Genomic DNA, 27,496 nt, shown 5'->3' with positions numbered 1-27,496 from the left:
TCAAATGCCCCCTGCTGGCCTCCACAGACCGCGTATGTGGTGTTTTGAATAGCTTTGGCCCCCATAGATTCATGTTTGAATACTTGTCCTTAGAGAGTAGCAGTACTGAGGAAGTGTGTCACTATGTAGGTGGGCGCTGAGGCCTCCCATGCTCAGGCTCCACCCACTGTGGATGAGACCCTCCTCCTGGCTGCCTGCAGAAGATAGTCTTCTCCTGGCTGCCTTCAGATCAAGATGTAGAACTCTCAGCTCCTCCAGCACCATGTCTGTCTGGATGCTGTCATACTTCCCACCATGATAATGGACTGAACCTCTGAAACTGCGAGCCAGACCCAATTAAAAGATTTATGTATAAGAGTTGCTTTGGTCAATGGAAACTCTTAAGACATTGCAAAAATGTAGACAAAACACCCATACACATTTTTAAAAATATATTTATTTAAAAAGACAAGCAAATCCTAAAAAATAAAATTTGTGTGTGGCTATGCACCATTGTCCCACTAATGAGGTCTAAGGACAACTCCCTGAGGCTAGCTAGTTTTCTCCTACCATGAGGGACTGGATCTGCAATAACCAGTCATCTCACTAGCCATATCTTGATAATTTCTACACATATTTAGCAGCTACTGCTGTCAGATAACAAAATGAACTGAACGCACACACATACAAAACTCAAACCAAAGGCTTAACTGGCCACATAACTTGACCTGTTCCCTCAAGAGTAAAGGGGAGGCTTGCCCTCAGGGAATAATTACAACTTACACTCAGTCAGCTGTTCTTAACTTGACAAATTGGAATGGGGAAAACACACTTAACAATAGCAGTCTTGTAGGGAAAGCTTTTTCTTACCTTGGCAAAAGCTAGCTGCAGTTCTGGGCTCAAAAAGACACAAAAAGCTCTGCTCACTCACCCTTGTCTCTGTTCACTAACTGTAGCTAAGGCAAAGGGGAGACATGGTTCCTTTACAGCAGGTGTGTTAGGCATCACTGTAAAGCCTGACCTAACTTTTTAATTTTGATGAGACATGATCTCACTGTACAGTCCAGACCTCTGGAGCCCCAACAGTACTCAAAAGTTTCAACCTGCAATTGTTAGGATTACAGCTGTGTGCCACCATACCTTCCTCCATCTTTTAGTCATTCCCCACTTAATGACTGAAACTATGACAGAGCACCCACCTCCCTGCCCCTTCAGATTCTAAAGCCTGGACAGTTTGGAGGCCAAGAAAAACATGTGTCTGCATCTTCACACTAAGGTTTCAAGCTGTTCTGGAAAAGCCCTATGTCATCTAAGGATAAGAAAAGCAATGTATGTGCCTCAGCATAAGTTTCTTGGGTTAATTTCATGCCCCAGGGTCCTTTATAAAAGATACCATAAGAGCCAGTCAACAGAACACAGGATAGTTATTCTCAGGTAACAGAACACAGGATAGTTATTCCCAGGCAGAGAAGCAAAGCCATGTAAACTTGTAAGGAGTTCCCAAGAATCTGGTGTCTCCCAGAGAAACTTGAGGGTCCATGAGCCTTCACCATTACCTCAGGTGGTGTGGGCAAAGCAGACTGGCAGGCCAATTCCCTCCTCCAACAGCAGAAAGCCAATTTTGCAACACTGATTTCAGAATTGCTCATTGTGCTGCTAATGCTCTGAGGTTGACTGCTCAGCCTCCAGGCCTGCAGGCTCACCTGTTCTCAGACTACCCAACCCTGGCCATCCTGTCACAGCAGTACACTGGACTGGGATACAGTCAGAAGTTAGTCACCAGGTCTTAGTGGCTCGTGGCTCCTGCTTAGAATCCCAGCACCCAGAGGCCAGCCTGTGTTACAGAGACCCTATCCCAAGCACAACAAAAACTGAATAGCAGTAGCAGCAACAACAACAACAGCAGTAGCAACATTTTATTCTGTGAACCCTGACTTTCCTCTCCCACACATGGCCACCTGAGCTCTGTGTTCCCAGGATATCTCTTTTACCTTTGTCAACTTGACTTCAAGTGTACAAACATAGCTAAGGCTGGCCTATTTCTAAGTAACCCAGGCTGGCTTTGAACTCAGCAATTCTGTCTCAGTCTCCTGAGTGCTACAATTATTAGAAGCATGACTGTACTTAGTACTTTTTAGTCTTTTGCTTTCTGAGACAGGGCTTAATTAATGTAGGCCAGACTAACCTCAAATTCTCTTTGTACCTGGGGACGATCCCTTTCCATGGTAATCTTGTCACAAGACTGCTTCCTCATATACAAACCCTACTCCTTTATTCAACTTTCTCTAGCCTCTGGAAATCTTTATACCAGTCCTGGACACTGATTTCATAACAAATGGGAAAGATCTATCTCCAGGTGGAATGCCCTGACCCAACCTCTTGTAGCCTAAGTTAGCACTGAACTCCTGAAGTTCCTGCTTTCATATCACAGATGCCAGAATTATGGGCATGAACTCCCATGCTCAGATTGTCTGTTTTGTTTGTTGAGACAGGATCTATGCAGCCCAGGCTCACTTTAAACTCAAATCCCTCTGCCTCAGTTTTGCTAATGCTGGGACTGACTGGTGTACACCGTCACTCCTGGAGGATGCAGCCACACATGGACTTTACAAGCAGGGACCAAAATCATCCTGTTTTATTAAAGAGGGGTGGTGCGTGTGTGTGTGTGTGTGTGTGTGTGTGTGTGTGTGTGTGTGTGTGTGTGTGTGTGTGTGCGCGCGCGCGCGCGCGCGCGCGCGCGAGAACGTCTGGCAATTAAGCAGAATCCTGGTTCTATGGAGATTCCCTCGCTGCTCATGTCAGAACAGTATCAATTGACATAGACTAATATTAGTCAAAGGTGGTATTACCTTTACTTTATAAATCAACAACTACAAGATGCAATTTCCTTCTTATAATCATTACTGTCTCAGTAACACGAACACTTCATAATTAACACCAGCAAAAACTATATTTTGCAGGGTAGTGCACACCTTTAATCCAAGCACTCAGGAGTCAGAGGCAGGTGGATCTTGGAGTTTAAAGTCAGTCTGGAGCCGGCTGGTGGTGGCGCATGCCTGTAATCCCAGCACTCTGGGAGGCAGAGGCAGGGGCATTTCTGCGTTCGAGGCCAGCCTGGTCTACAGAGTGAGTTCCAGGACAGCCAGGGCTATACAGAGAAACCCTGTCTCAAAAAAAAAAAAAAATCAAACAAAAACAAAAACAAAAACAAAACAAAACAAAAAGCCAGCCTGGTCTACTACAGAGCAAGTTCCAGGACAGCCAGGGATACACAAAGAAACCCTGTCTCAAAAAAACAAACAAACAAACAAAAAAAAAACCAAACCAAAAAAACCCCCAAATCCCTAAAAGACCATGTCTCAACAACTTAGCAGATCTTATGCATGCATATAACCAATAAATGATACTCAGAACAAAAATACCTCAGTCTGGCACGATAGTACACACCTGTAATTCTAGCACTCTGGAAACTGAGGCAGAACTTTAAGTTTGATGTCAAAGAATAAAAATCCAATATAAATCTGTTTGTGGATAATGAACATCACAAAAATTTTCATTAGATAAACGTATTTCTTTCCCTGAGCTTCTCTCTTCTTTCCCTGAGCTCCCATGTCAGAGAGCTCAATTTATAACTTCATAGATACATAACTTTATTGATATCAATCAAGTCCCTGGGGCCAAGGCTCTGTAAGCTCAATATGTTAAGGCTCCTGTCAGTGCTAACCTGGCCTGGGGGAAAGGTGGTGACAGGAGCAAGTGTGGGCTGTGAAGGAATATAGTCCACATGACACACACTTGATATGTCAGAGCTGCCCACAATGTAGGACTCCACCTTTTTAAAAGGTGGATAATCTTTTGGGAGTCTTCCTAAGAAGGTTTTAAACCTTAAACTAATGTATATACTTCACAGCCACCATGAAACCTGTCCAGTAAATTCTCCAAGGTGCAGGACACTAGGTTAGGAGGGCTGATCCACACTTCCACCAGAAGCCATGGAGAGGCTGTGGCTTGTCTTCATCATTTTCCTCCTCAGACTCAGGGAAGAGTCTACCTACTTCTCTAACTGCAGTCCTTGTTTTCAGTTATTTCAAGTTTGGTCCACAGTATTTTGAGAGAAAAAGTTTATTCTCTCCTTTTAAGACTCCTAAGATAGATCTAAGTTGGCTAGGAGGACACAGAATTCTATTCAAATACCCACTGGAGGAGGGGAGAACTGGTAGACTGTTGGTTTCTCTTTGACAATGAGTCACCATCAGGCAGTAGCCATGGCACTCTTTCTCAGGGGACAGAGCTGGCCTTAAGATACAGGAACACAGATCAATAGCCCTCACCCCTCCCCCTAAAAAAAAGAATACCCCTCACTACAACATTCCTCTGCCATGGCTGGGAATAAAAGTTCAGTGTAACGGGCTTACGTAGCAGAAGGCAAAGCTCTGGGTTTGAGGCCCAGCACAAAACATGCATGCAACAAAACAAACCCTAGAGAGAGGAATCACGCCATGTCCAAGTCACAGAACTGAAGAGGATGCTTCATGGTCCTTCCAAGTTGCCATCACTCTGAGGGTATCGATGGCCTAGTCAGTGTGAGGAATTCAGTTCCTATTGTTTGCTTTTACTGACAGGTGTTAAGGGAAAAAAGAGCAAATGCTTGGTGACTACTCGCCTTGGACAGACAGACGGCTGTGGTCCATCCTGCCCATCACGCTGACTTGTATTCATTCCAGGCACTGTGGACACAGACCATCAGAATCCCTTCAGAATCACGATGCCCAATGTCTCTAATCACTCTTAGCTCTGACAGGTCATTTGGAAACTGCAAACAAAGCAAGGATTTTTGGCAACTGCTGACCGTGGCTAGCGTGCTCTAACAGAGGCTGCCTGCTCATGAGAAATTTATGCTACAGTACTCACTCAGAAGCCAAACTTCAGGTACCCTCTTATTTGCCTGGGACTAACAGTCAAAGTGATGTTACAGATGGAAAAACTTTGGTTCAAGTACTCATGACGCAGGTATTATGGTAAGTCAGAGGTACCACTAATCCTCCTTGACAACTGCTCCACAGGTCTTGCTGAAGTATGAACTAAGAACTAACCAATAACCAGATTTGCACTGCATATAGATTGCCCATGATCCTGAAGCACAAAGCTTAATGGAGAGGCCCAAAGGCATTGTGGTCCAACATGGCAAATCTTTTCCTGTCAGCAGGGGTCTGGTAACATTCAGCTTAGCCATTGCACACCAAGTCCTAAGCAGCAGTCCATAGGCCAACTCCAGTACCTCAGTACATCCTTCTACCTGGGGGCTCTGCCTCTATCTGCTCTATGTTTTGTGCTGTCACTTCCATAAGGCTGGCCTGCACACTCCAAGTCACAAAGAGCTAAGGTTTGTCATAAGGAATCCTTGGTGTATTATCTAGATCAGTGTAACGATGGGAAAATACTGTCCAAAAAAAAAAAAAAAAAAAAAAAAGACGGGATTTGTAAAAGGTAAATTTCTGTGTATTCATGCCTAATCTTCCAAAGTTGTGTAAACAAATTTTCTACCATCCCTCATCATTTGTACAAATTTCTGTTAAGTCCAAACGTAATTCCGAATGAGGTAGGTAGTCTCTACTCAGACCGTGGTCTCTGAGGTGCCTGTCAGGGCCTATGCCATGAAAGCACTAGACTCCCAGGCAGGGAGCGCTGAGGGTGGCGCCAGCCCAAGGAGAAGCTCCTCAGTTGGCTATCTTCTCGATCTCATCCAAATCATCTGTGTCCAATCTTTCTATCTTCTTATCTGAGGGGAAAAAGAAAAGATGGGAAGATCACAGTGAACTACTGTGGAAATGCAATACAAGTCACCTAGGACAGCATGGCAGTCTGCAGAGGCATTCCCAGTGGGACAGGGATGCTTCCTCTAGGCACAGGTGGGCTGCCTGAGCCTGAGCAGACAGCACCAGGGCTCTGCTCACTTACATCAACTTCCCAGGGAGTCAGCTTCTCCCAGCCTGGTCCCAGGGCACTGACACTCCAGTCCCCGAGCCCCAAATATGCAGGGACAGGTCCCCCCTCAGAGACCCAGGCAGAGCCAACTCAGGCACTCACTAAAATGCTCCTGGATTCTGTTGAGGATATTCATGCTGTGCTTGCTGTCAACCATGTTTACTGCCAGGCCCCTCTTGCCAAAGCGGCCTGTGCGCCCAATGCGGTGCAGGTAGGTCTCATTGTCTGGGTTCCCGTCCTTGTCCACAGGAAGGTCAAAATTGATGACCACAGACACCTGCTCGACATCGATACCTGTACAAGGAAAGGGGTTGGAGGGAGGCAGGCAGGAGACAAAGGGGGTCACCGTCAGCCACACATACCCACTTGTGCTGAAGACACGGCTGGGACAGGTCACATCTGGCACGTGGCCACTAAAGGGTGCACACCACTAAGGAGGGCTGTGGCTGAGCCCGAAGGACACAGCTCTACAAGTCAGGGAGCATCTGGAAACCTTGCTACCGAGGCAGGACTGGGGCTTCCCCTCCACACAAAGGGAATCAGCCACTCCTGGAAAGAATGTCCCTCAAACCCTCCCACTTCCATGAGACTGAGGACACAAGAACTTTTCTGCTCCCAGGGCCTGGGCACCCCAGTCTCTGCTCACCACGGGCACACACGTTGGTGGTCACCAGAACCTTCTCTTTGCCTTCTCGGAAGCGCTCGATCACGGCAGCCCTCTGCTCCACCATCATCTCTCCGCTCAGCAGGGCCACCTGGTGGCCCTCCTTTGAGAGCTCTGCTGCAAGCCAGCTCGCTGTTTTGCGGGTCTGGAGTGAAAAGAATTTTTTTTTAGTGAAGAGACCTGTAAAACAAAAACAGAAACAAAGATATCCACAAAAAGGTGGTTGTTGCCATTGTGAATCGTGAAGACTCAATGGGCTGTCCAGGCATAAAACTTCTCACGTGGGGGTCCAGGCTGAGTGGAACATCAAGACCAAGAGGGTGGGCAGAACTGGAATAAACCAGTGTCTCCTGGAGAGACAGGACCACTGTACTCATGACCTCCGAGCTGCTGAGGCTGCCTGAACAAGATCCATACACGATCAAGTCAACATTTTGCACTGTAGGAAGCAGGCTTAGAGGAGCCACTGTCCCTCGCTGAGGAGCTAGTGATAACTGACAGATGCTGAAGAAAGGAGCATGAGTGTTTCCTTAGGGGTGAGGTCCCGGTAAGCTGACCGGATGCCACAGGTTGGCACTACATGTATAATATACAAGCAACGCTAAGTGGACTCAGAGGGTTATAAAAGAGAGGGGGGATGGTATACAACTGTAAGGGAATCCTGGGGAGGAAGTCAGCAGAAGGCCTTGGTGGGGAACAGTGGGACATGAATAGGAAACAAATACACCATATGTATGAACCTCTCAAAAAATAAAAACATTAAAAATGTTTGCCCTGGGCTAGAGAGATGTTTCAGTGATTAAGAACACATAGTGTTCTTGCAGAGGACCTGAGTTCAGTCCTGAGTTCAGTCCAACACCCACATCAGGCAGCTAACCACCACCTGGAACTGCAGTTCGAGGGATCTGATGCCTCTAACCTGCAAACACACCAGCACACATAAGCATGTATACATACCACACACACCACAAAACAAAAAGTAAAAGAAACTCTGTTAAATGTTTTCTCCCATGTTATTTTGGTCATATTATTCATTTGGATGAATTGCTTAATCACTGTTACTTTTTCTTTTCTTTTGTTAAAGATTTATTTATTTTATGTATATGAATACACTGTAGCTGTCTTCAGACACACCAGAAGAGGGGCATCAGATCCCATTACAGATGGCTGTGAGCCACCATGTGGTTGCTGGGAATTGAACTCTGGACTTCTGGAAGAGCAGTCACTGCTCTTAACCACTGAGCCATCTCTCCAGCCCCAACCATTACTTTTTCATGTAAGATCTCCATTTCTAAATATCTTTAATGTTTAAAATAGTAGGGACTGAAGGGCTGGAGAGATGGCTGAGCAGTTAAGAGCACTGGCTGCTTTTCCAGAGGTCCCGAATTCAATTCCCAACAACCATATGGTGGCTCACAACCATCTATAATATGATCTGATGTCCTCTTCTGGAATGCAGGTATATATGCAGAGTACTCGCATACATAATATAAATAAGTTTTACTAATGTTTAAGAAGTGTAGCATGCCTGGGAAGTGGCTCAGAGGATTTAAAGGGCCTGTTTGCACAATGCGGACAACTGGAGCCCATAGAAGAGCTCAGTGCACAGCTTACATACTAGTGGGCTTGAGGTGCAAACAGCAGGACAGACCCCACCTCAGCAACAGAGTACAAGGCAATGAACTTGTACTACGAGACGCTGCTCCAGCCAGCTCACAGTGCTGCTCCCACGCATGCACAGACATACTATTTATGTATGTATGTATGTATGTATGTATGTATGTATTTATTTATTAGACAAGGTCTCACTGTGTATCGATGGCTGGCTTTAAACCCAGACATCTGCCTGCCTCTGCCTCCTGCTGTGACTAAAGGTGTACGGTAACATGCCTGGCCATATTTGTTATTTTCTCAAATTACTTTATATAGTGTTTGGTTGGGAGGGTAGAAACGGAGCATGACTGTGCTACAGAGCACATGAGGAGGTCAGTTGATAACTTCAGGATGAAGGTCTCATGTCCCACCATGCAGGTCCTGAGAATTAAATTCAGGTAGTGGTGCCTGTCAGCAAGCACCTTTTCCCACTGAGTCATTTTGTCAGCCTAAACAAGCAGCTTACTTTTTAAAAATTTTATATTTATTTGTGTGTATATGTGTGTACATGTTCATGCATGGTGTACACACAACAATAAACATATAGGTTCTAGGAATTAAACTCAGATCATCAGTCGTCCACTGAATTCCATACACACACCCACACATTTATCATACACACATAACAACAACAACAACAATAATAATTTTTATCAGAAAAAAGAATTGTACCCAGGGCTGGAGAGAAGGTTCAGTGGTTGACAGTGCTTGCTGTCTTTACAGGACCCAGGTTTAGTTCCCAGCTCCCATGTCAGGGGCTCCCAACTGCCTGTACTGCAGCTCCAGAGGGATCTAATGCCTCCCCCGCTTTCCATAGATATGCACAGAGACACATACATATAAATAAAAATAAAATACTAATTTTTAAATTGTATAAACTGGGCATGGTGGTGCATGCTTTCATTCTACCATGAGGCACAGGCAGTGAGGCAGTGGACAGAGGGGCAGTGCGCAGAGGGGCAGTGAGGCAGTGAGGCAGTGGGCAGAGGGGCAGAGAGGCAGAGGGGCAGAGAAGCAGTGGGCAGAGGGGCAGAGGGGCAGAGAGGTAGAGAGGCAGAGAGGCAGAGGGGCAGAGGGGCAGAGGGGCAATGGGCAGGGGGGCAGAGGGGCAGAGAGGCAGAGGGGCAGAGAGGCAGAGGGGCAGAGAAGCAGAGGGGCAGAGGGGCAGTGGGCAGGGGGGCAGAGGGACAGAGAGGCAGAGGGGCAGAGAGGCAGAGGGGCAGAGAGGCAGAGGGGCAAAGGGGCAGAGAGGCAGAGGGGCAGAGAGGCAGAGGGGCAGAGGGCAGTGGGCAGAGGGGCAGTGGGCAGAGGGGCAGAGGGGCAGAGGGGCAGAGAGGTAGAGAGGCAGAGGGGCAGAGAGGCAGAGGGGCAGAGGGGCAGAGAGGCAAAGGGGCAGAGAGGCAGAGGGGCAGAGGGGCAGAGGGGCAGAAGGGCAGAGAGGCAGAGAGGCAGAGAGGCAGAGGGGCAGAGAGGCAGAGGGGCAGAGGGGCAGAGGGGCAGAGGGGCAGAGGGGCAGAGGGGCAGAGGGGCAGAGGGGCAGAGGGGCAGAGGGGCAGAGGGGCAGAGGGGCAGAGGGGCAGAGGGGCAGAGGGGCAGAGGGGCAGAGGGGCAGAGGGGCAGAGGGGCAGAGGGGCAGAGGGGCAGAGGGGCAGAGGGGCAGAGGGGCAGAGGGGCAGAGGGGCAGAGGGGCAGAGGGGCAGAGGGGCAGAGGGGCAGAGGGGCAGAGGGGCAGAGGGGCAGAGGGGCAGAGGGGCAGAGGGGCAGAGAGGCAGAGGGGCAGAGGGGCAGAGAGGCAGAGGGGCAGAGGGGCAGAGAGGCAGAGAGGCAGAGAGGCAGAGGGGCAGAGAAGCAGTGGGCAGAGGGGCAGAGGGGCAGAGGGGCAGAGGGGCAGAGGGGCAGAGGGGCAGAGAGGCAGAGAGGCAGAGGGGCAGAGGGGCAGAGGGGCAGAGGGGCAGAGGGACAGAGGGGCAGAGGGGCAGAGGGGCAGAGGGGCAGAGAGGTAGAGAGGCAGAGGGGCAGAGGGGCAGAGGGGCAGAGGAGCAGTGGGCAGGGGGGCAGAGGGGCAGAGAGGCAGAGGGGCAGAGGGGCAGAGAAGCAGTGGGCAGAGAGGCAGAGGGGCAGAGAGGCAGAGGGGCAGAGAGGCAGAGGGGCAGAGGGGCAGAGGGGCAGTGGGCAGGGGGGCAGAGGGGCAGAGAGGCAGAGGGGCAGAGGGGCAGAGAAGCAGTGGGCAGAGAGGCAGAGGGGCAGAGAGGCAGAGGGGCAGAGGGGCAGAGGAGCAGTGGGCAGGGGGGCAGAGGGGCAGAGAGGCAGAGGGGCAGAGGGGCAGAGAGGCAGAGGGGCAGAGAGGCAGAGGGGCAGAGAGGCAGAGGGGCAGAGAGGCAGAGGGGCAGAGAGGCAGAGGAGCAGAGAGGCAGAGGGGCAGAAGGATCTCTAAGTACAAGGCCAGTGAGACCCTGTCTCAAAAAAATGAAAAAAAATTTTTTTGGTGGATGTTTGGTTTTCTGTTTTGTTCTGCTTGGTTTTTGTGGTGCTGAGTATGGAATCCAAAGGACCAAGCCTGCTATCAAACATGCTACCACTGAGCTGTACTGACAGCTCAGTATTGGGGAATTTCTTTTAAAGGGATCTCTAAGCATAATTAACTGACTTTAAACTCAAAAATTCAAGGAGACTATTGCCTAAGCAGTGGATGTAGATGGTGATTTCCCTTCACTGCAGTGTCCAGAGTGGGATCTAGTCCTCCTCAGCTGGTGGCAGAGATGGTTACCTCCCTCAGGTGGTAGCGACTCATTAACCAACAAACAGCAGGGAAGGGCAGTGAATCCAAGCAGGCCCGGGACAGCTACTCACGTGACAGAAGATCATGGCTTGGGCGATGGTGATGGCCCCATACAGGTTGCACAGGGCCTGGAACTTCTCCTCTCTGTTATTGCAAAGGACATAGTACTGCTTGATGGTGTCCAGAGTCTCCTCCTCCCGCTTCAGCTTAATGATGTTGGGGTCCGGGACCACCTTCTGGGCAAACTTCCACACTGAGTCTTCAAAGGTGGCAGAGAAAAGCAGCATCTGGCAGTTTCTGGGCAGCATCCTGCAAGTGGAGGCCCAAGCACTTTGCAAGACTCCAAGCTTTTACAGCCAGAAGGATCACAAGCTCAGCCTCCCCATTCTGGATGGGCTGTAGCCCCAGCAAGCTGAGTTGGGCGGAGAGCATCCTGGGGAAGGAGGAGCAGACCTAGCAAGGCACTGGGGCTGAGCGAGGGCCCCGGTCTCTCTTCTCAACCCACGCTGGGAGCATGGTGACGGCTGCTGTGGAAATGGCCCCCAGACCAATGCAGCCGCACAGAGCAGAGCAAAGAATCCACAGATGCAGGAGGAGCTCTGCAAGGGAGCTCTGCTCTTGTTCCTACCTCTGGATGCGGATGCTCTGGTCTTGGTGGCCCTGAGTTGCTATCATCACATCAGCCTCGTCCAGAACAAACACCTTGATCTTCTTGGGGTCGATGAACTTCAGCTTGGAGCACCAGTCCAGGACGGTCCCGGGGGTACCGATGACAATCTGCTCACTCACCTTCTGACCTCTTTCCACTGTGGAAAAGATACGTTTTCTTCAGGTAAGGCATCAATGGGAGGAGAGGTCCTTGGTCCTATGAAGGTTTGATAGATGCCCAGTGTAGGGGAATTAAGGGTAGGGTGGTGGGAGTGGGTGGGTGGGTAACACCCTCATAGAAACAGGGGGATGGGGGATGGAATAGGGAGTTTCAGGGAGAAGGGGAAACCAGGTAAGGGGATAACTCTTGAAATGTAAAAATATTAAAGTAAAATAATAAAAAAAAAGAACACTGACTACTCTTCCAGAGGTCCCAATTCTAAGCACCCACATGGCAGCTCACAACTGTCTATAATTTCAAGATCCGATACCTTCACACAGACATACATGTAGGCAAAATACTAATGCACATAAAAATAAATTATTAAAAAAAATCCAGAAATAGTAGTGGATGTCCACAGCACACAGGAGGCTAAAGCGGGGCTCTGAGGGCAAGACCAACCTATACTTCAGCAAACTTTAGAAAATTTTAGGTACAAATGAGAAGGGTAAAGTAGATGTTAATTTTCTAGGGAACTGTTAGTTTTTTTTGGTTGTAACAAGAGCATTATGATATCCATATGAGCTGCTTACTAAAAGACTCAGGAAAAATTAATTATAAGACAATTTACTTTTTTAAAAAAAAGATTTATTTATTAATGTCTATAAGTACACTGCAGCTGTCTTCAGATACCCCAGAAGAGGGCATCAGATCCCATTACAGATGGTTGCTGGGATTTGAACTCAGGACCTCTGGAAAAGCAGTCAGTGCTCTTAACCACTGAATCATTTCTCTGGCCCCCCTTAAAAAACTTTAAAAAATATTTATGCAAACAATGTTCTGTCTGCACACCAGAAAAGGACAGCAGATCTCATTACCATGAGCTACCACGTGGATGCTGGTAATTGAACTCAGGACCTCTGGAAGAGCAGCCAGTGTTCTTTTTTTTTTTTTTTTTTTTTAAAGATTTATTTATTTATTTATTTTATGTGAGTACACTGTAGCTGTCTTCAGACACACCAGAAGAGGGTATCAGATCTTATTACAGATGGCTGTGAGGCACCATGTGGTTGCTGGGAATTGAACTCAGGACCTCTAGAAGAGCAGTTAGTGCTCTTAACCGCTGAACCATCTCTCCAGCCCCGCAGCCAGTGTTCTTAACCTCTAAGCCATTTCTCTATTCTAGCAATTTACTGACATTTAACATAAACATAAAACATTAATACAGAGAGTATGGCAGACGTTAAGTTTCTGAACCTGGATAGGGAGTATATACATATATTCATTGAACTGTTTTAACTCCTGGGTATGTTTTAAAATTTTTCAGAAATAAAGTAAGTTGTTAGGTTTATTTATGATCTAGCCCCATACTCCTACTCACATTTGTTGCCTCGAACAGCATAAGCGAGCTTCAGTTCAGGGTAAAACTTGCCCATCTGCTCAATCACTTTTCCTGTTTGAAGAGCAAGCTCATAGGTTGGAGAGAGGCAGAGACACTGGAGGAAAAAGGAGAGTTCAGATGAGAGCTCTTGACAACAACTGTTCAGCCAAGGGCAAGCCCCCTAAGAACTGGCTCATCCATCTGAGGCCAAAGGAAAAAAATACATGTAGCATACAGAACTTCTCTTCATAAAAAAAAAAATGTTTTATGTGCATTTGTGTTTTCCCTTCATATAAGTTTGTGTTAGGGTGTCAGATCCTCTGGAACTGGAATCACAGGTAGTTGTGAAGTGCCATGGAGTTGCTGGGAATTGAACCTGAGCCCTCTGGAAAAGCAGCCAGTGAACTTAACTGCTCAGCCATCTCTTCAGCCACACACCATTTCACTTTTAAATTGCAGAATGTAGTCAATACACTACAATTAATAGGGGTCAGATTATGGCTAGGTAAAGACGCTTGAAAGCGGGGAGTGTCAGCTAGACACCTTTAATCCTAGCACTCAGGAGGCAAAGGCAGGCATACCTCTTGAATTCAATGCCAGATTGTTCTAGGACAGCTAAGGTTACATAATAAGAACCAGCCTCAAGGAAAGAAGAAAAGGACGGAGGGAGACAGGGAGGGAGGGAGACAGGGAGGGAGGGAGGGAGGGAGGGAGGGAGGGAGGGAAGGAAGGAAGGAAGGAAGGAAGGAAGGAAGGAAGGAAGGAAGGAAGGAAGGAAGGAAGGAAGGAAGGAGGGCAGCAGCTGGCCTGTAGAGCACAACCCTCCCTCCCTGGGAGCGACTATACTTAGCTACATGTCGTTCTGTTTCTGGGGCAGCACCTGCAATTTAGGAAGCGAAGGTTGGAGTTTTGGGTCCACCAAGCTGAGTCAATTGTAATTGTAAAAGGATAAGGCATCTGCACAAACTACTTCTGCAGTCAGGAAGCAGAAAAAGACACCTGCCACTGCCTTCCCACCACACAGCACCCACCACTCCCTTTAATTCAGTCTGGGATGATGCCACGCACATTCAAGATGGGTTTCCTTTCCTCAATCAGAACACTGTACAGACCTACCCAGAGGCATACAGACCCCACAGGGGATTTTCACTCTCATGTTCATGATCAAGATTCTCAAATTCCAGTTGAAGATTAGGTGTTTTTATTTCTTTGTTTTGTTTTTTTTGGGGGGGGGGGACGGGAGTGTTTGCTTTTCAAGACAAGAGTCTCTCAGTGTAGCCTGGATATCCTGGAACTTGCTCTGTAGACCACACTTGCCTTAAAATTAGAGAACCTCCTGCCTCTGCCTCCCAAGTGTTGGATTAAATGCATTACTGCCTAGCTGAAGATTAGCTTCTTTTCACTTAGAAAATTCTCAGAGCTTTCTCTTCTTCCCCCCCCCCCGCCCCCCCTAAGACAGGGGTTCTCTGTGTAGCCCTGGCTGTCCTGGAGCTCACTCTGTAGACCAGGCTGGCCTCAAACACAGAAATCCGCCTGCCTCTGCCTCCCAAGTGCTTGGATTACAGGTGTGCGCCACCACCGCCCGGCTTCCTCTCTTCTTTTTTGGGGCTACATACATAGACCAGCCTGGCCTCCAGATGACTATATAGCCCAGGGTAGCTTTAAATTCAAGCTCAACTTGTCTCAGCCTCTCAAATTTAGGGATTATAGGCATGTACCACCATGCCTAGAAGTTGTCAGTATATTCAAATCTATGAGAAGAATAAATGTGGTTTCTCCTACAAGTAAAAGTACCAAGCTTGTGCTGGAGAGATGGCTCAGTGGTTAAGAGCACTGACTGCTTTTCCGGAAGGTCCTGAGTTCAAATCCCAGCAACCACATGGTAGCTCACAACCATCCATAATGTAATGAGACCTGACACCCTCTTCTGGTGTATCTAAAGACAGCTACAGTATACTTACATATAATAATAAATAAATCTTTAAAAAAAAAAAAGCACCACGCTTCTTAGCAGAACTCTAGGACTTACACACCACGGGTAGTGCACTAAGCTTCGTGTTCTCCCTGAAAGATTAGCCACTCTACTGCTGTTCAACTCGTGTTCTAGTTTATATAAAAAGGAACCAAGTTAGAGGCTTATATTCCCAGCACAGGAGAGGCTCAGGGGACTGCTGTGCACTCACAGTCTGCCTGAACTATACAGTAAGTTTCCATCCATCTTGAACTACAGAGTGAGACCTAAAAAGAGGAAGAGGAGGGGGAGACCCTTTCTAAAATAATGATAAAATGTTTTAGATGAACATATAATGAAAATATGAAATATCACTTAAAATTTGCAGGAAAATGGATGGAGTGGGGATTCTAGCCTATAACGTGTGTGTGTGTGTGTGTGTGTGTGTACGTGTGTAAGTAATGGAAGGACAGAATCCTCGTAAAGAACACATAAGTCATAAAAGAGGCTACACTAATTGTCTTTCTAGTTTTAACTCTGTCATGAATTTTCTTTGGTGTATGTGGTGGATAAGGGCATAAAAAATAAAGCTAATGTAGTATATCTGTAGTATCTCTGTGGCACATGCCTTTAATCCCAGCACTCAGGAGGCAGAGGCAGGGGGAATCCCTCTGAGTTCAAGACCAACTTGGTCTACATAAATTTTAGGACAGCCAGGGATACATAACATAGACCCTGTCTTAAAGCAAAACAAACAAAACTATGATAATGAAAGCATGAAGGACCTGAGTTTTATCCCAGCACCCACACCGTTGCTCACAACCATCTCTAATTCCAATTCCAAGGGACATGACGCTACCTTCCAGCCTCTGCAGGTACCAAGCACACACATGTACAAACATGTATATAGTTAACATAAAATTAAAAAACAAGAAAAAAAGGAAGAAAGAAACTAATCCAGTGCAAAGGTCCATGCTTCAGAATGATTCTTCTAATTATATAGAAATTCAATGAAAATTCATTGACTTTGGGTTTAGCTAATCTCACTGTGTAATATTTTTTACCTGAAAGTTCTTTCAATAAAAGATTTTTTATTATCTATTTTTTTATTTTTGAGATTGTTCTTATATTGTTTCCCCTTCTGTTTCCTTCCTCCAAAGTTTCCCTCATACCCCACCCTGCTTCCTTTCAACTTCATTGCCCTTTTTGTCTTTAAATGTTGTTAAATGTATGTGTTCTTGTATGTGTGTGTGTGTGTGTGTGTGTGTTCCTAAACATGCTCAGTCCAGTTACTTGTATATATTTGCATGTATATATTTGCATGTATATATTTCAGGACTGACCATTCAAAAAGAAAGAAAGAAAGACAGGGTCTCACTCTGTAGCCCAAGCTAGCCTGGAACTAACTACATAGCATATGCTACCCTCAAACTCTCCCGCCTCTACCTACCCTTTATTGGGATTACAGTGTAAATAACCTTGACTACCACAGCTTTAGTCCAGGAACAGTACCATCCCTTCAGGCTCTGTGTCAGTCGGAACCCCACAAAGTCCTTACCTGGGGGTAGTTGTTTGCAGGCTCCACCTGGCTGAGCATGGCCAGCACGAAGGCAGCTGTTTTCCCCGTACCAGACTGAGACTGGGCAATTAAGTTCTGTGGGCTGCATGAAAAAACAATGTTTAGGAGCTTCACCATCACTGTGGTTTAATTGAAAATGGTTCCCATAGTTCCACAGGGAATGACACACTATTAGGATGTGTGGCCTGGTGGCAGAAGTGTGTCACTGGGGGTGGGCATTGAGGTCTCAGAAGCACAAGCCAGACCCAATGTCTGTCTGTCTTCCTATTGCCTGCTGACCTAGATGCAGAACTCTCTCAGCTACCTTTCCATGTCTGCCTGCATTCTGCCATACTTCATGTCATGATGATATTGGTCTGACCCTCTGAATTGTAAGCCAGCCCCAAGCAAATGCTTTTCTTCATAGGAGTTGCCATGGTCATGGCGTCTCATCACAGCAATAGAAACTAACTAGACAACTATCACACAAGTTTTCAAAGGGCTGGAAAGATGGCTCAGTGGTTCAGCACACTTGTTTCACATGCCGAGTTCTGAATTTGATTCTCAACACCCACATGGTAGTTTACAAGTGTCTATAACTCCAGTTCCAGGGGATCTGATGCTTTCTTCTGACATATTTGAAAATCAGGTATGCAGGAGATACATACACTCTTGCAGGAAAAATGCTTTCACAGAAATTTTTAAAAGTTTTTCAAAACTAAAAGTGAATAAAGCTTAAAATGGCTTTTTAAATTTCATTTACACAAGGAGACCTTGTATTTCGTATCAGAATCACACTTGATAGCTTCATGTGTACAGAGGTGCAGAGTAACACAGAGATTCGCAGTGGGATTTTTTTTTTTTCTGAGTTCAGCCTGGTCTACAGAGTGAGTTCCAGGACAGCCAGGGCTACACAGAGAAACCCTGTCTCAAAAAAACCAAATCCAAAAGACAAAAGCAGCCAGTGATTTCAATAAAATGTGACTTACTTTGAGTCACATCTATGCTAAAAAACCTAATCAGTCTTCACCCAGATTCTTACGTTAGTATGTGCACAGGAAGTACAGAAGTTGACATCAGGTATTTTCCTAGTTTGCTTTCTAAATGCTGTCTAAAAGCAACTTGGGAAATAAAGTGTTTGTCTTGCTTATGCTTCCAAGGTCACAGACCATCACGGAAGGAAGTCAAGACAGGAACCTGGAGGCAGGACTGAAGCACACCTTCAGGCTGTGCACTGCCTTGCTTTCCGTGCCTTATTCAGCTCCTTCTTTGAGACAGGGGTTCACTGTGTAGCCCTGGCTGTAGATAAAGCTAGCCTTGAACTCACGGAGATCCATAACTCCCATGGATTCCCCTGCCCTTGCCCCTGTAAGCATGGGTAACTTGTGCACCTAGCTTTTTATGTGTATGTTAGAGATCCAAAGTCAGGTCTCAGGACAAGCACAGCAAACTTCACCAAATGAGCCAGCTCTCTCCAGTTCCTCATCCAGATCTTTTAATGCCCTTTAAGGTTCTCCCTGATCTGGTTCCCTGGTATCTCTCATCTCACATCTCTTTTCCTCTTTCCCAATCTCCCTCATCTTAAACCACAACAGTCATAATGTTGCTCTGCCATCTTAGGGCTTCTGTACTAGCTATACTGTGAGTGAACAATTGTATCCAAATGTTAAGGGAACTATCTCCTCTCCTTCCTATAAAGACTCAGGTGTCCTCAACTTGAAACTCTCAAACAAGTACTTAACTTACAAAGTGTAACCTAGCATAAAGTGCCTTAAAACACAAGACTAAGGTTCAAGTGGCAAGGTCTCTGCAAAGGAGGACAAGTACCACGTTCAATTCCTTGAAGGTGACAAGATGAAGGTCCTAACATAGCCCAAGAAGCAATCAAAGAAATGGATAACAACACAGACATAAACAAAAGGTGTGTGTGTGTGTGTGTGTGTGTGTAAATATATCAAACTACCTCAAATGCATACATGAAAATATCATAACAAAACCCAATATTTTGTCAATTAATACAGGAGTAAACCAAAAAAAAAAAAAAAAAAACTTGAGAAAATACAAGTCAAGACCAGGGAAGTGTCTATTCAGCACAAGCAGAAATCAGGGATTCAGGGAGCTGGGGAAGGGTTTTAGTTGGCAGCCTGTTCACCTGGCATGCAGGAAGCCTTAGGTTGGATACCAATCACTGCATAAACTTGGCATGACTGTGCATGTCTATAATCCTAACACTTGGGGTGTGAAGGCAGGAGGATCAGAAATTCTAAATCATCATCTCTGGAGATGGCTCAGCATTTACAAATGCTTGCTGCTTTTCTAAAGGATACCAATTTGGTTCCCAGTGCCTTGTCAGTAGGCTAACAACCACTCTAAGGGACAGAACTCCATCTCTCCTGCCCTCTAAGGGAACCTGCACACATGCAGCTTACACTCAAAGAGATACATGAAAAAAGAAAAAAGTCAGGCAGGAGAGCTGGCTCAGTGGAAGAGCACTGGCCGCTCTTCCAGAGACCCTGAGTTCAGTTCCCAGCAATCACAGGATGGTTCCCAACCTCTGTAATGGGATCTGATACCTGAAGACAGTGATGGTGTACTCACATACATAAAATAAATAAATCTTTAGGAAGAAAGAAAGAAAGAAAGAAAGAAAGAAAGAAAGAAAGAAAGAAAGAAAGAAAGAAAGAAAGAAAGAGAAATCTTCAACAACATAAAAGAATGTGAAGGTTATCCTGAGATTCTATCTCAGAACAACACTATTATTATCTCCAAAATCAACCTTACACTCCACCAAAAGCAAGCAAAACACATCAAAAAGATCTATTAGTAGACAGATATGTAGAACATATATATAGAATCATGTACAAATCAGTAGACAGAAGAAGGATAAAATGCTAGTGGTACAATCTAGGTCATAGGTATATGGGCAATTCCCTATAAAATCCTTTCAAATTCATTGAATATCCTAAGCTTCTCCTAACAACATGCTCAGGTTAAAAATAACTGGGGACTGGCAAGATGGCTCAGTGGGTAAAGATGCTTGCTGCCAAACTTGAGGGCCTGAGTTTGATTTCCTGGGAACCTTATGGTAGAAGTCAAGAACTGCCTCCCTCCATATGGCCTTTCATCTCCACATGCATGCCATCGTGCATACATGTGCACTTACACATACAAAATAAGTGTAATTAATTTCTTTTTTAAAAGCCAGGCAAATAGTTGGTATGCATTTTTCTAAAAATTGGTGAGTCTGGCCTTGACTTCACTTTATAGATTGAGTAGACCTTCAACTTTTCATCCTCCTGCCTCAGTTTCCTAAATATTTGAGATTATAGGCATGAATAGACTTACATTTATATAAAATATATTAAAATAGAAAATGATAGATGTAGTTATATTGAGTTACATACGGTTCAGCAAGCATCAAAGGCAATGCATTTTCCTGTATTTTGGAAGGGCGGTTGAAACCCATAGCATAGACTCCCTGGAGAAGCTGTGGTTTCCTGGAAAAGCCATTAAAGATAAAAGTCATTGAGACTGAAGAACAGACAGAATGTAGCTGAGACCACCTAAACACTAAAGTCTTTACATAACACTCAAAGCAGCAACATGTATATTATTTACCTATTTTGTGTGTGTGTGTGTGTGTATGCGTATACACACACACACACACACCTATTATGTATGTAAAAATGCTGTATGAAAAATGTGTAGCCAGGCCATGATCTCTGTCTGAATGCAAGTAAGCAACCACTCACAGGCGGAGCTCTTCGAAGGACTTCACCGAGTAAAGCGGGGAGCTTGGGTCCCTCTGCAGGACTTCCACTTGGTTGGTGTTATCCACAAGATTGCTTCTGATCAGCTTGTTGAGTAACGACTGAGCAGCTCTGTCCTCTGTCAGGAAGAGAGAGCACAAGAGTTTTTAAAAGTTCATGAATTTGCCAGGGATGGTGGCACACGCCTTTAACTCTAGGACTTGGGAGGCAGAGCAGGTGGATCTTTTGTAAGTTTGAGAACATCTACAGAGAGAGTGCTCCAGGACAGCCAAAACTACACAGAAAAACCCTGTCTCAAAAAAAAAAAAAAAAAAAGTCCATGAATGTAACAGTCACAATCAAAGATATTTTAAGTAATAACATTTATGTATATTGGCATTCCTAATACAAATACATCAGGCTTGATATTTAAAATATAATAAAAATTGGAAAACTTCTCTATTCAATGTCACCCCAGTTGAGGCTACCAGTGAACCTTCCCAGTGGCAAACAGACAAGAGGGCCCGTAGGCCTGCCTGCCAGCCAGCGGTCAGCGCAGTTAGTGAGTTCCACGTCTAATGAGAGACCATCTCAAATAACAAGGTGGGAAGACCAGGCGCGGCAGCATTTGCCTTTAATCTCGGCTCTAAGAAAACAGAGGCGGGGTAGGCAGATCTATGAGCTCCAGCCAACACATAGTAAGTGTTAAGACAGGCACGGCTACATAGTGACCCTGTCTCAAAAGCACAAAGAGGTAAAAAATGACTCAAGAAGATACCTTCAGTAGTTAATCTTTGGTCTACACTCATACCTACACATCCCTATACATCCCACACCTATACCCCACCCCACACACCCACACCCCCCATATCCAAATCTATACTCCCCACACATACACTCAAACCCACAGATCCAAACATCCCCACCTCCACCCCCCCACTCCAAACACCTCCACTCTCACCTATACCCACACATCTATACACACACCCCCCACAGGCAGACCACACCCACACATACCCACACCCTCAAACACCTATCCCCAACCCCTTCATACATCCCCACCCCAATGTGGTACATGCCATTAATCCCAGCACTCAGGATAGAAGAAAGAAAACTACCATAAATTCAAGGCTAACTCAACTGCATAGAGTTCTAGGCCAGCAAGAGATATACAGACTTGTCTGAAAAAAAAAAACCTCAATAAATAAGTGAATGACTAAGGCCTCTATAACCTTTTTCCTAGAACTTGGAATCTCATTTATAACTTGAACACTGTTACCTTTCTCATCTTCCTCTGTCTTCTCTGCATTAGCATTGGTCTTAACAACAGCACCTTCATTAGATACAAAGTAGAGATGTCATTCAAAATTTTATCCCATATCTAGCAACCAAGACAATTCTAATTCTAGGGGAAGAAATTATCAATTTTTGCAACAAAACAAATGAGGAAACCAAGCCATTACTAAAACTACTTTATTCTCTCTACATAAAGCTTAGAGACACTGTCTATCTGTGATTATTTCCAGATTCCCATACCCTAGTTTAAAAACAATTGCATACTTCCGTAACAGTGATATTTCTGAAATAACACAGAATGAGAACTACAACTGCATTAATTAGAAAGCATCTTTGCACTCAATAAAACATCTACAATTGTGTCAATGTGAAATTCCATGTAGTAAATTATTGACTATACTAGAAATAGATACTTGGGGCTAGTGAGATGGTTAAAAGCACCGACTACTCTTCTGAAGGTCCTGAGTTCAAATCCCAGCAACCACATGGTAGCTCACAACCATCCATAACAAGACGCCCTCTTCTGGAGTGTCTGAAGACAGCTACAGTATACTTACATATAAATAATAAAGTAAATCTTAAAAAAAAAAAAAAAAGATACTCAGGGCTGGAGAGATGGCTCAGTGGCTAAGAGCATTGACTGTTCTTCCGAAGGTCCTGAGTTCAAGTCCCAGCAACCACATGGTGGCTCACAACCATCCGTAATGAGATCTGACGCCCTCTTCTGGTGTGTCTGAAGACAGTCACAGTGTACTTACATATAATAAATAAATCTTTAAAAAAAAAAGAAATAGATACTCAAGCAACATTGTAATTCTGTAAAAATATACACAAGATTGTAAGTGTTTTCAGAAGGAGGTAATTACCATTGCTCTGAACTTGGTTTATTTATTTATTTTTTTATTTTGGTGGTTCTGGGGAACCTGATGCCTTGTTTGGGCACCAAGGGTAAGCACTTTACCATTAAGCTAAAGCCCCACTTCTCTACCTTATACTTTTGAACAGATATAAATTCAGGATGATATTTAGAACATGAAAACTGACAAGTTGCTCAAACTTTATGCATCTCACCCCAAACTGAAGATGAAAAACAGTTCTTAAAAAAATCATCTCTGTCAACATAGTCCTATGGTTAAGTACCAAATTAAATAGTTTATACACTAGCTAGGTACTCTCATTCTATTAAACATTATTTAACAACCTAGTTTATTGATACCCAAGTCAAACAAATATCAATATTCACTAGTCCTTTGTCTAGTATAAATGTACTAATTATCCAGATAGTTGCTATATCAATGTAGAGATACCAAAGAAAAATTACAGTTGTTTATAAACCAACTTTAGCTACTCACCATTGGCATCTGGTTTGATTTTCTCCTCCTTAAGATGCAAGTTGCTCAACTAAATGTGGGGGGAATGGAAAGTGTCAGGAAAATTACATAAAAGCCTCTGAACCAACAGAGCCTCCCAACTAGAGTGGAGGAGCTCCTCCATGACCTACTCCCTCGCTGAGCTCAGTAAAATGAGTCATTACGTTGTTCTGCTGGGTTCCTTTTGCTTCCAAATGGGTGAAAGAGAATAACAAAATTTCCCCTAAATACAGTAGTAGTAAAGAAAACAAAATTTACATGGTAGCTCCAAACTCAGATTTCCTAATTACAAGTTCTAGACAGAATTATAATTTGTAAGTTTTCTTTTCTTTTCTTTTTTTTGTAACCAGGGCTGTCCTGGAATTCACTCTGTAGACCAGGCTAGCCTCAAACTCAGAAATCCACCTGCCTCTGCCTCCAAAGTGCTGGAATTAAAGGCACTACCACCGCACAGCTGTAAGTTTTCTTAATGCTTTGATTTACAAAGACTTTCTCAGTGGGATTTTGTCAGAGCTATCACTTTCTCATGTCCTGGAAGGAAAGAAATGTGAAGATTGGACAACCGCAGTCTTCTTTAGACAGCCAACAGCGGACAGAAGAATTACGGACAGAGTGTCGTCAGTACAACTAGTTATGTCTGGCTAAGTCTGACCAGACCACAATGACACACAGCCTCAAATTCAGGCTGCCTTGGACTGCAGTCTGACAGTTTAACTGGGCACAACTGGGGACACTGCAACACCAGGCATAACCAAAACTGCCCACGCCAGGCTGAGGTGGAACTAAAAAAGAAGAAACAGATCAGAGAAATGTTTCGAGGCAAGAATTATCAGGTCTTTGTCTAACAGTATAAATTTAGAAATATACCAGTATGACTTATGTCTGCCCATGAGAATGTAAATATCTTAATGGCAGGAACTATTTCTATCTGCATCTAGCACAAAGCAGTTAGACTAATCATAAAATATTAAGTGAAGATTCGGCTAACATCTAGGATAGGGTAAAAAGAATAAAAAATTATTACAAAGAAATGGTTATTTCTTAAACCACAGACAGGTTCTTTATGTCTTTTCTCTAAGTCCAAAAACAAAGAAAAAGGGAATGAGGTTAGGAAGGCAGGAAAGAAAAAAGTTGTTGAATGGGCGGTTAGCTGCAGATGGAGGAACTGCATTTGTCTTCATGGAAAGTAAAATAAAACCTATAGTCTGCCTGCTTTAGTGTTCCCGAGCAGCAGAGAGGAACATGTGGTTGAGGGCAGACAAAGGAAATCAGCAGAGAGATTAGCAGAAAGGATATCATAAACTTTCGTTCTGAGGATCAAGAACACATTAACTCACAGTAAGTACGAAGCCCCCAGCCCACTGTGCAGTACAGAAAGCACTCCACACACGGAGGCCATTGCTAAAGCCCTCTCAAGTATCCTCCCAGGAACACGGTCTAATTCTAGTACTCATGGATCTTTAAAAAGAGAGCTACTGGTGAAGGAGCTGAAGGGGCTGCAACCCCATAGGAAGAAGAGTATCAACTAACCTGACCACCCAGAGCTCCCAGAGACTAAACTGCCAACCAGAGTACACATGGAGGGACCCATGATTTCAGATACAGATATAGCAGAGGATGGTCTTATCTGACATCAATGGGATGGGAGGTCCTTGGTCCTGTGCAGGCTCGATGCCCCAGTGTAGGGGGCTGTTAGAGCAATGAGGCAGGAGTGGGTGAATGAGTAGAGGAGCACCCTCAGAGAGGCAAAGGGGAGGGGGAAAGAGAGGGAATGGGATGGGGGGATTTGTGGAGGGGTAACCAGGAAGGGGAATATCATTTGAAATATAAATGAATAAAATGAGACAGAGAGAGGAGACAGAGAGAGAGAGAGAGAGAGAGAGAGAGAGTGAGAGAGAGAGCGCACCAGGTGTGGTAGCACACACCTTCAGTCCCAGTGCAGGGAGGCACCTGTTGAATCACAGGTGTGTGCCATGTAGCTTGGGCTACATGAGACCTTGTGTCTAGAGAAATGAAAGATAGGAGAAAGATTATATTTAATACAAGAGAAAGAAGGAGTCCCTCTGAATGAGATTGAAAGCAAATCTGCTATTTCCCCTTCCCCTCACAAAATACACTCTAACCTCAGAGTGGTTAGAGTTTGAATGAGACTAAAGGTTATGACAGAAACAACTGTTACAATGCTTCATGTATTTGCATCTTTGGTATACAGACAGCCAGTGTGTGAATTGCTAAAAAATAAAGAAACCACAAAGCAATTAAGAACTCCAAGAGAAATAAGGTTGTTTTTTGTTTGTTTTGGTTTTGATTTTTCGAGACAGGGTTTCTCTGTATAGCCCTGGCTGTCCTGGAACTCACTCTGTAGACCAGGCTGGCCTTGAACTCAGAAATCCACCTGCCTCTGCCTCTGCTGGGATTAAAGGCGTGCGCCAACACTGCCTGATGAGAAGTTCTATAAAGTAAGTAAGGGGACTGCCCAGAAGAATTAGTGGGTAAAGACCTTTGCCACCCTAAAGACCTGTGCTCAACCCTCAGGACCCATGAATCAAGGAAAGAGCCAGCTCCTCCAGCTGCTTCTGACCCTCACGTGTCTGCCATGGCAAGATCCCTCCCCTCACACCACAAAAGCCAGACAAATATAATTTTTTGATTTATTTATTTATTATATCTAAGTACACTGTAGCTGTCTTCAGGCGCACCAAATGAGGGCGTCAGATTTCATTATGGATGGTTGTAAGCCACCATGTGGTTGCGGGGATTTGAACTCAGGACCTTTGGAAGAGCAGTCAGTGATCTTACCCACTGAGCCATCTCTCCAGCCCCTAGACAAATATAATTTAAAAAATTTAATGTGCTGGGTGTGGTGACATATATTTCTTGTCCCAGACCTTGGAAGGCCAAAGCAGGTGTCTCTTTATGAGTTCGAGGCCAGCGTGGTCTACAGAAAAAGTTCCAGGACAGCCAGGGCTACACAGAGAAACCCTGCTTCAAAAAACAAAACAGCAACAACAAAAACAGCACTTTTTTTTTTTCTCAAGCAGGGAATAGTGTAATGCCACCACCCAGGAGATAAGAGATAGAAGATCAAGAGTTCTAGTCCACCCTGAGATATATATAGCAAGGTCCTGTGTCTCAAGGAAAGAAAAAAAAAAAAGCCGGGTGTGGAGAGCACAGCTTTGATCCCAACACTCAGGAGGCAGCAGGCAGAAGGCAGAGACAGAATGATCCCCTTTGAATTCGAGGCCAGCCTGGTCTAAAAAGGAAGTTCCAAAACAGCTGGGGCTGTTACACAAAGAAACCCTGTCTCAAAAACCAAAAAATAAATATAAATTAAAATAACTCTTCAATGCACAAAGTCCAAAATACTATTTCTCTTTAAACTACATATAGTATAATAAAAGTTTTGGGCTAAAACGAATCTTGACTTCTTTGTTGTATTTGATGTGTGTGTGTGTATTTTTTTGCAGCAAGATCACTATGCAGCCCAGGCTAGTCTCATATTGAGTCAGCCCTCCTGTCTAAGCCTCCAAGAGATAGGATTAGAGGTGCCACACCACAGTGCCAAGTTCAAACCTTTACTTTTTTAAAGTTAAAAAAAAAATGAACAAGGTCCTAATTCTTGGAAAATTCAAGAAAGACATATATATTAAGAGTTAGGTTCAAAGTTATACTAGAACTCAGAAAGTTTATAAGTTAATTCCATATTTAACTCGTGTCTTGCTACTATGTATCAGGTTCAGAAAACCAGTTAAGCCAATCAAAAGATTCCCCCACAGACCCAGTCAATCATTCACCACCAATAACCAGGGTAGATGAATCATACAATATGAGTGAGACAACCTCCCTGAGCCCAAGAAACTCAGAGTCCAAGATACAGATTCCCATCCGAGTTTGTGAGTGCAATCAGCCCTGATTCCAGGATACAGGCAGGCAGCTGAGCACTACAGGGAACCGAGCATCCAACTTGAGTTTACACAAGGTGGAAGGGGTTGGGTAATCAAAGCCAGCTCTGGGTCCAGGCCACAGGTCGCCAGGGTCCTCCGCCCAGTTCCAAGCAACCTAAGAACTGTCTTTCCAAGGGACTGAAACCCTGACTGGTACTGGCCCCTGGTCCTCCAGCGGTTGGTGACAACTCACCGACTCAGCCGCGGCTTCCTGCTCATCCACCGCTAGGGCCCAAGAATCCGTGGCCATGGTCCCGGGTGCCGGGGCAGCGCTGGCAGGCTTGCCGGCTTGGGCGGTGCGATCGCGGACTCAGGTGGGTCGCAGAGAGGTCCAGCACCGCCCCGGGGGAAATCATTCACCAAAGCTCAGACCGGAAAC

At 45.1% G+C, this 27,496-nt stretch overlaps 1 protein-coding gene across 1 annotated transcript; it reads right to left on the bottom strand.

Moving 5' to 3' along the window:
* Positions 1 to 416: 416 nt before the first annotated feature.
* On the bottom strand, positions 417 to 27,496 carry Ddx19b (DEAD-box helicase 19B). Its single transcript, XM_052166998.1, has 12 exons — positions 27,311 to 27,496; positions 23,156 to 23,204; positions 21,787 to 21,840; positions 20,511 to 20,646; positions 20,163 to 20,255; positions 16,759 to 16,861; positions 13,250 to 13,364; positions 11,689 to 11,866; positions 11,132 to 11,369; positions 6,611 to 6,773; positions 6,067 to 6,258; positions 417 to 5,758 (listed from the first exon to the last, which is right to left on the bottom strand). The coding sequence occupies exons 1-12, from the start codon at positions 27,365 to 27,367 to the stop codon at positions 5,697 to 5,699; spliced, it is 1,440 nt and encodes a 479-aa protein (XP_052022958.1). The 5' UTR covers positions 27,368 to 27,496; the 3' UTR covers positions 417 to 5,696.

Source organism: Apodemus sylvaticus, chromosome 21, assembly GCF_947179515.1.
Source record: "Apodemus sylvaticus chromosome 21, mApoSyl1.1, whole genome shotgun sequence".
NCBI classification, from domain to species: domain Eukaryota; kingdom Metazoa; phylum Chordata; class Mammalia; order Rodentia; family Muridae; genus Apodemus; species Apodemus sylvaticus.
This window is presented reverse-complemented; position numbering and strand designations above follow the sequence as displayed.

Coding starts and splice junctions, on each gene's coding strand:
- Ddx19b (XM_052166998.1), bottom strand. CDS start 27,367: ATGGCCACGGATTCTTGGGCCCTAGCGGTGGATGAGCAGGAAGCCGCG. Junction 20,256..20,510: donor TCCTTCGAAGAGCTCCGCCT/GTGAGTGGTTGC, acceptor TGGCTTTTCCAG/GAAACCACAGCTTCTCCAGG. Junction 11,867..13,249: donor TGCTGTTCGAGGCAACAAAT/GTGAGTAGGAGT, acceptor TCTTTTCCACAG/TGGAAAGAGGTCAGAAGGTG.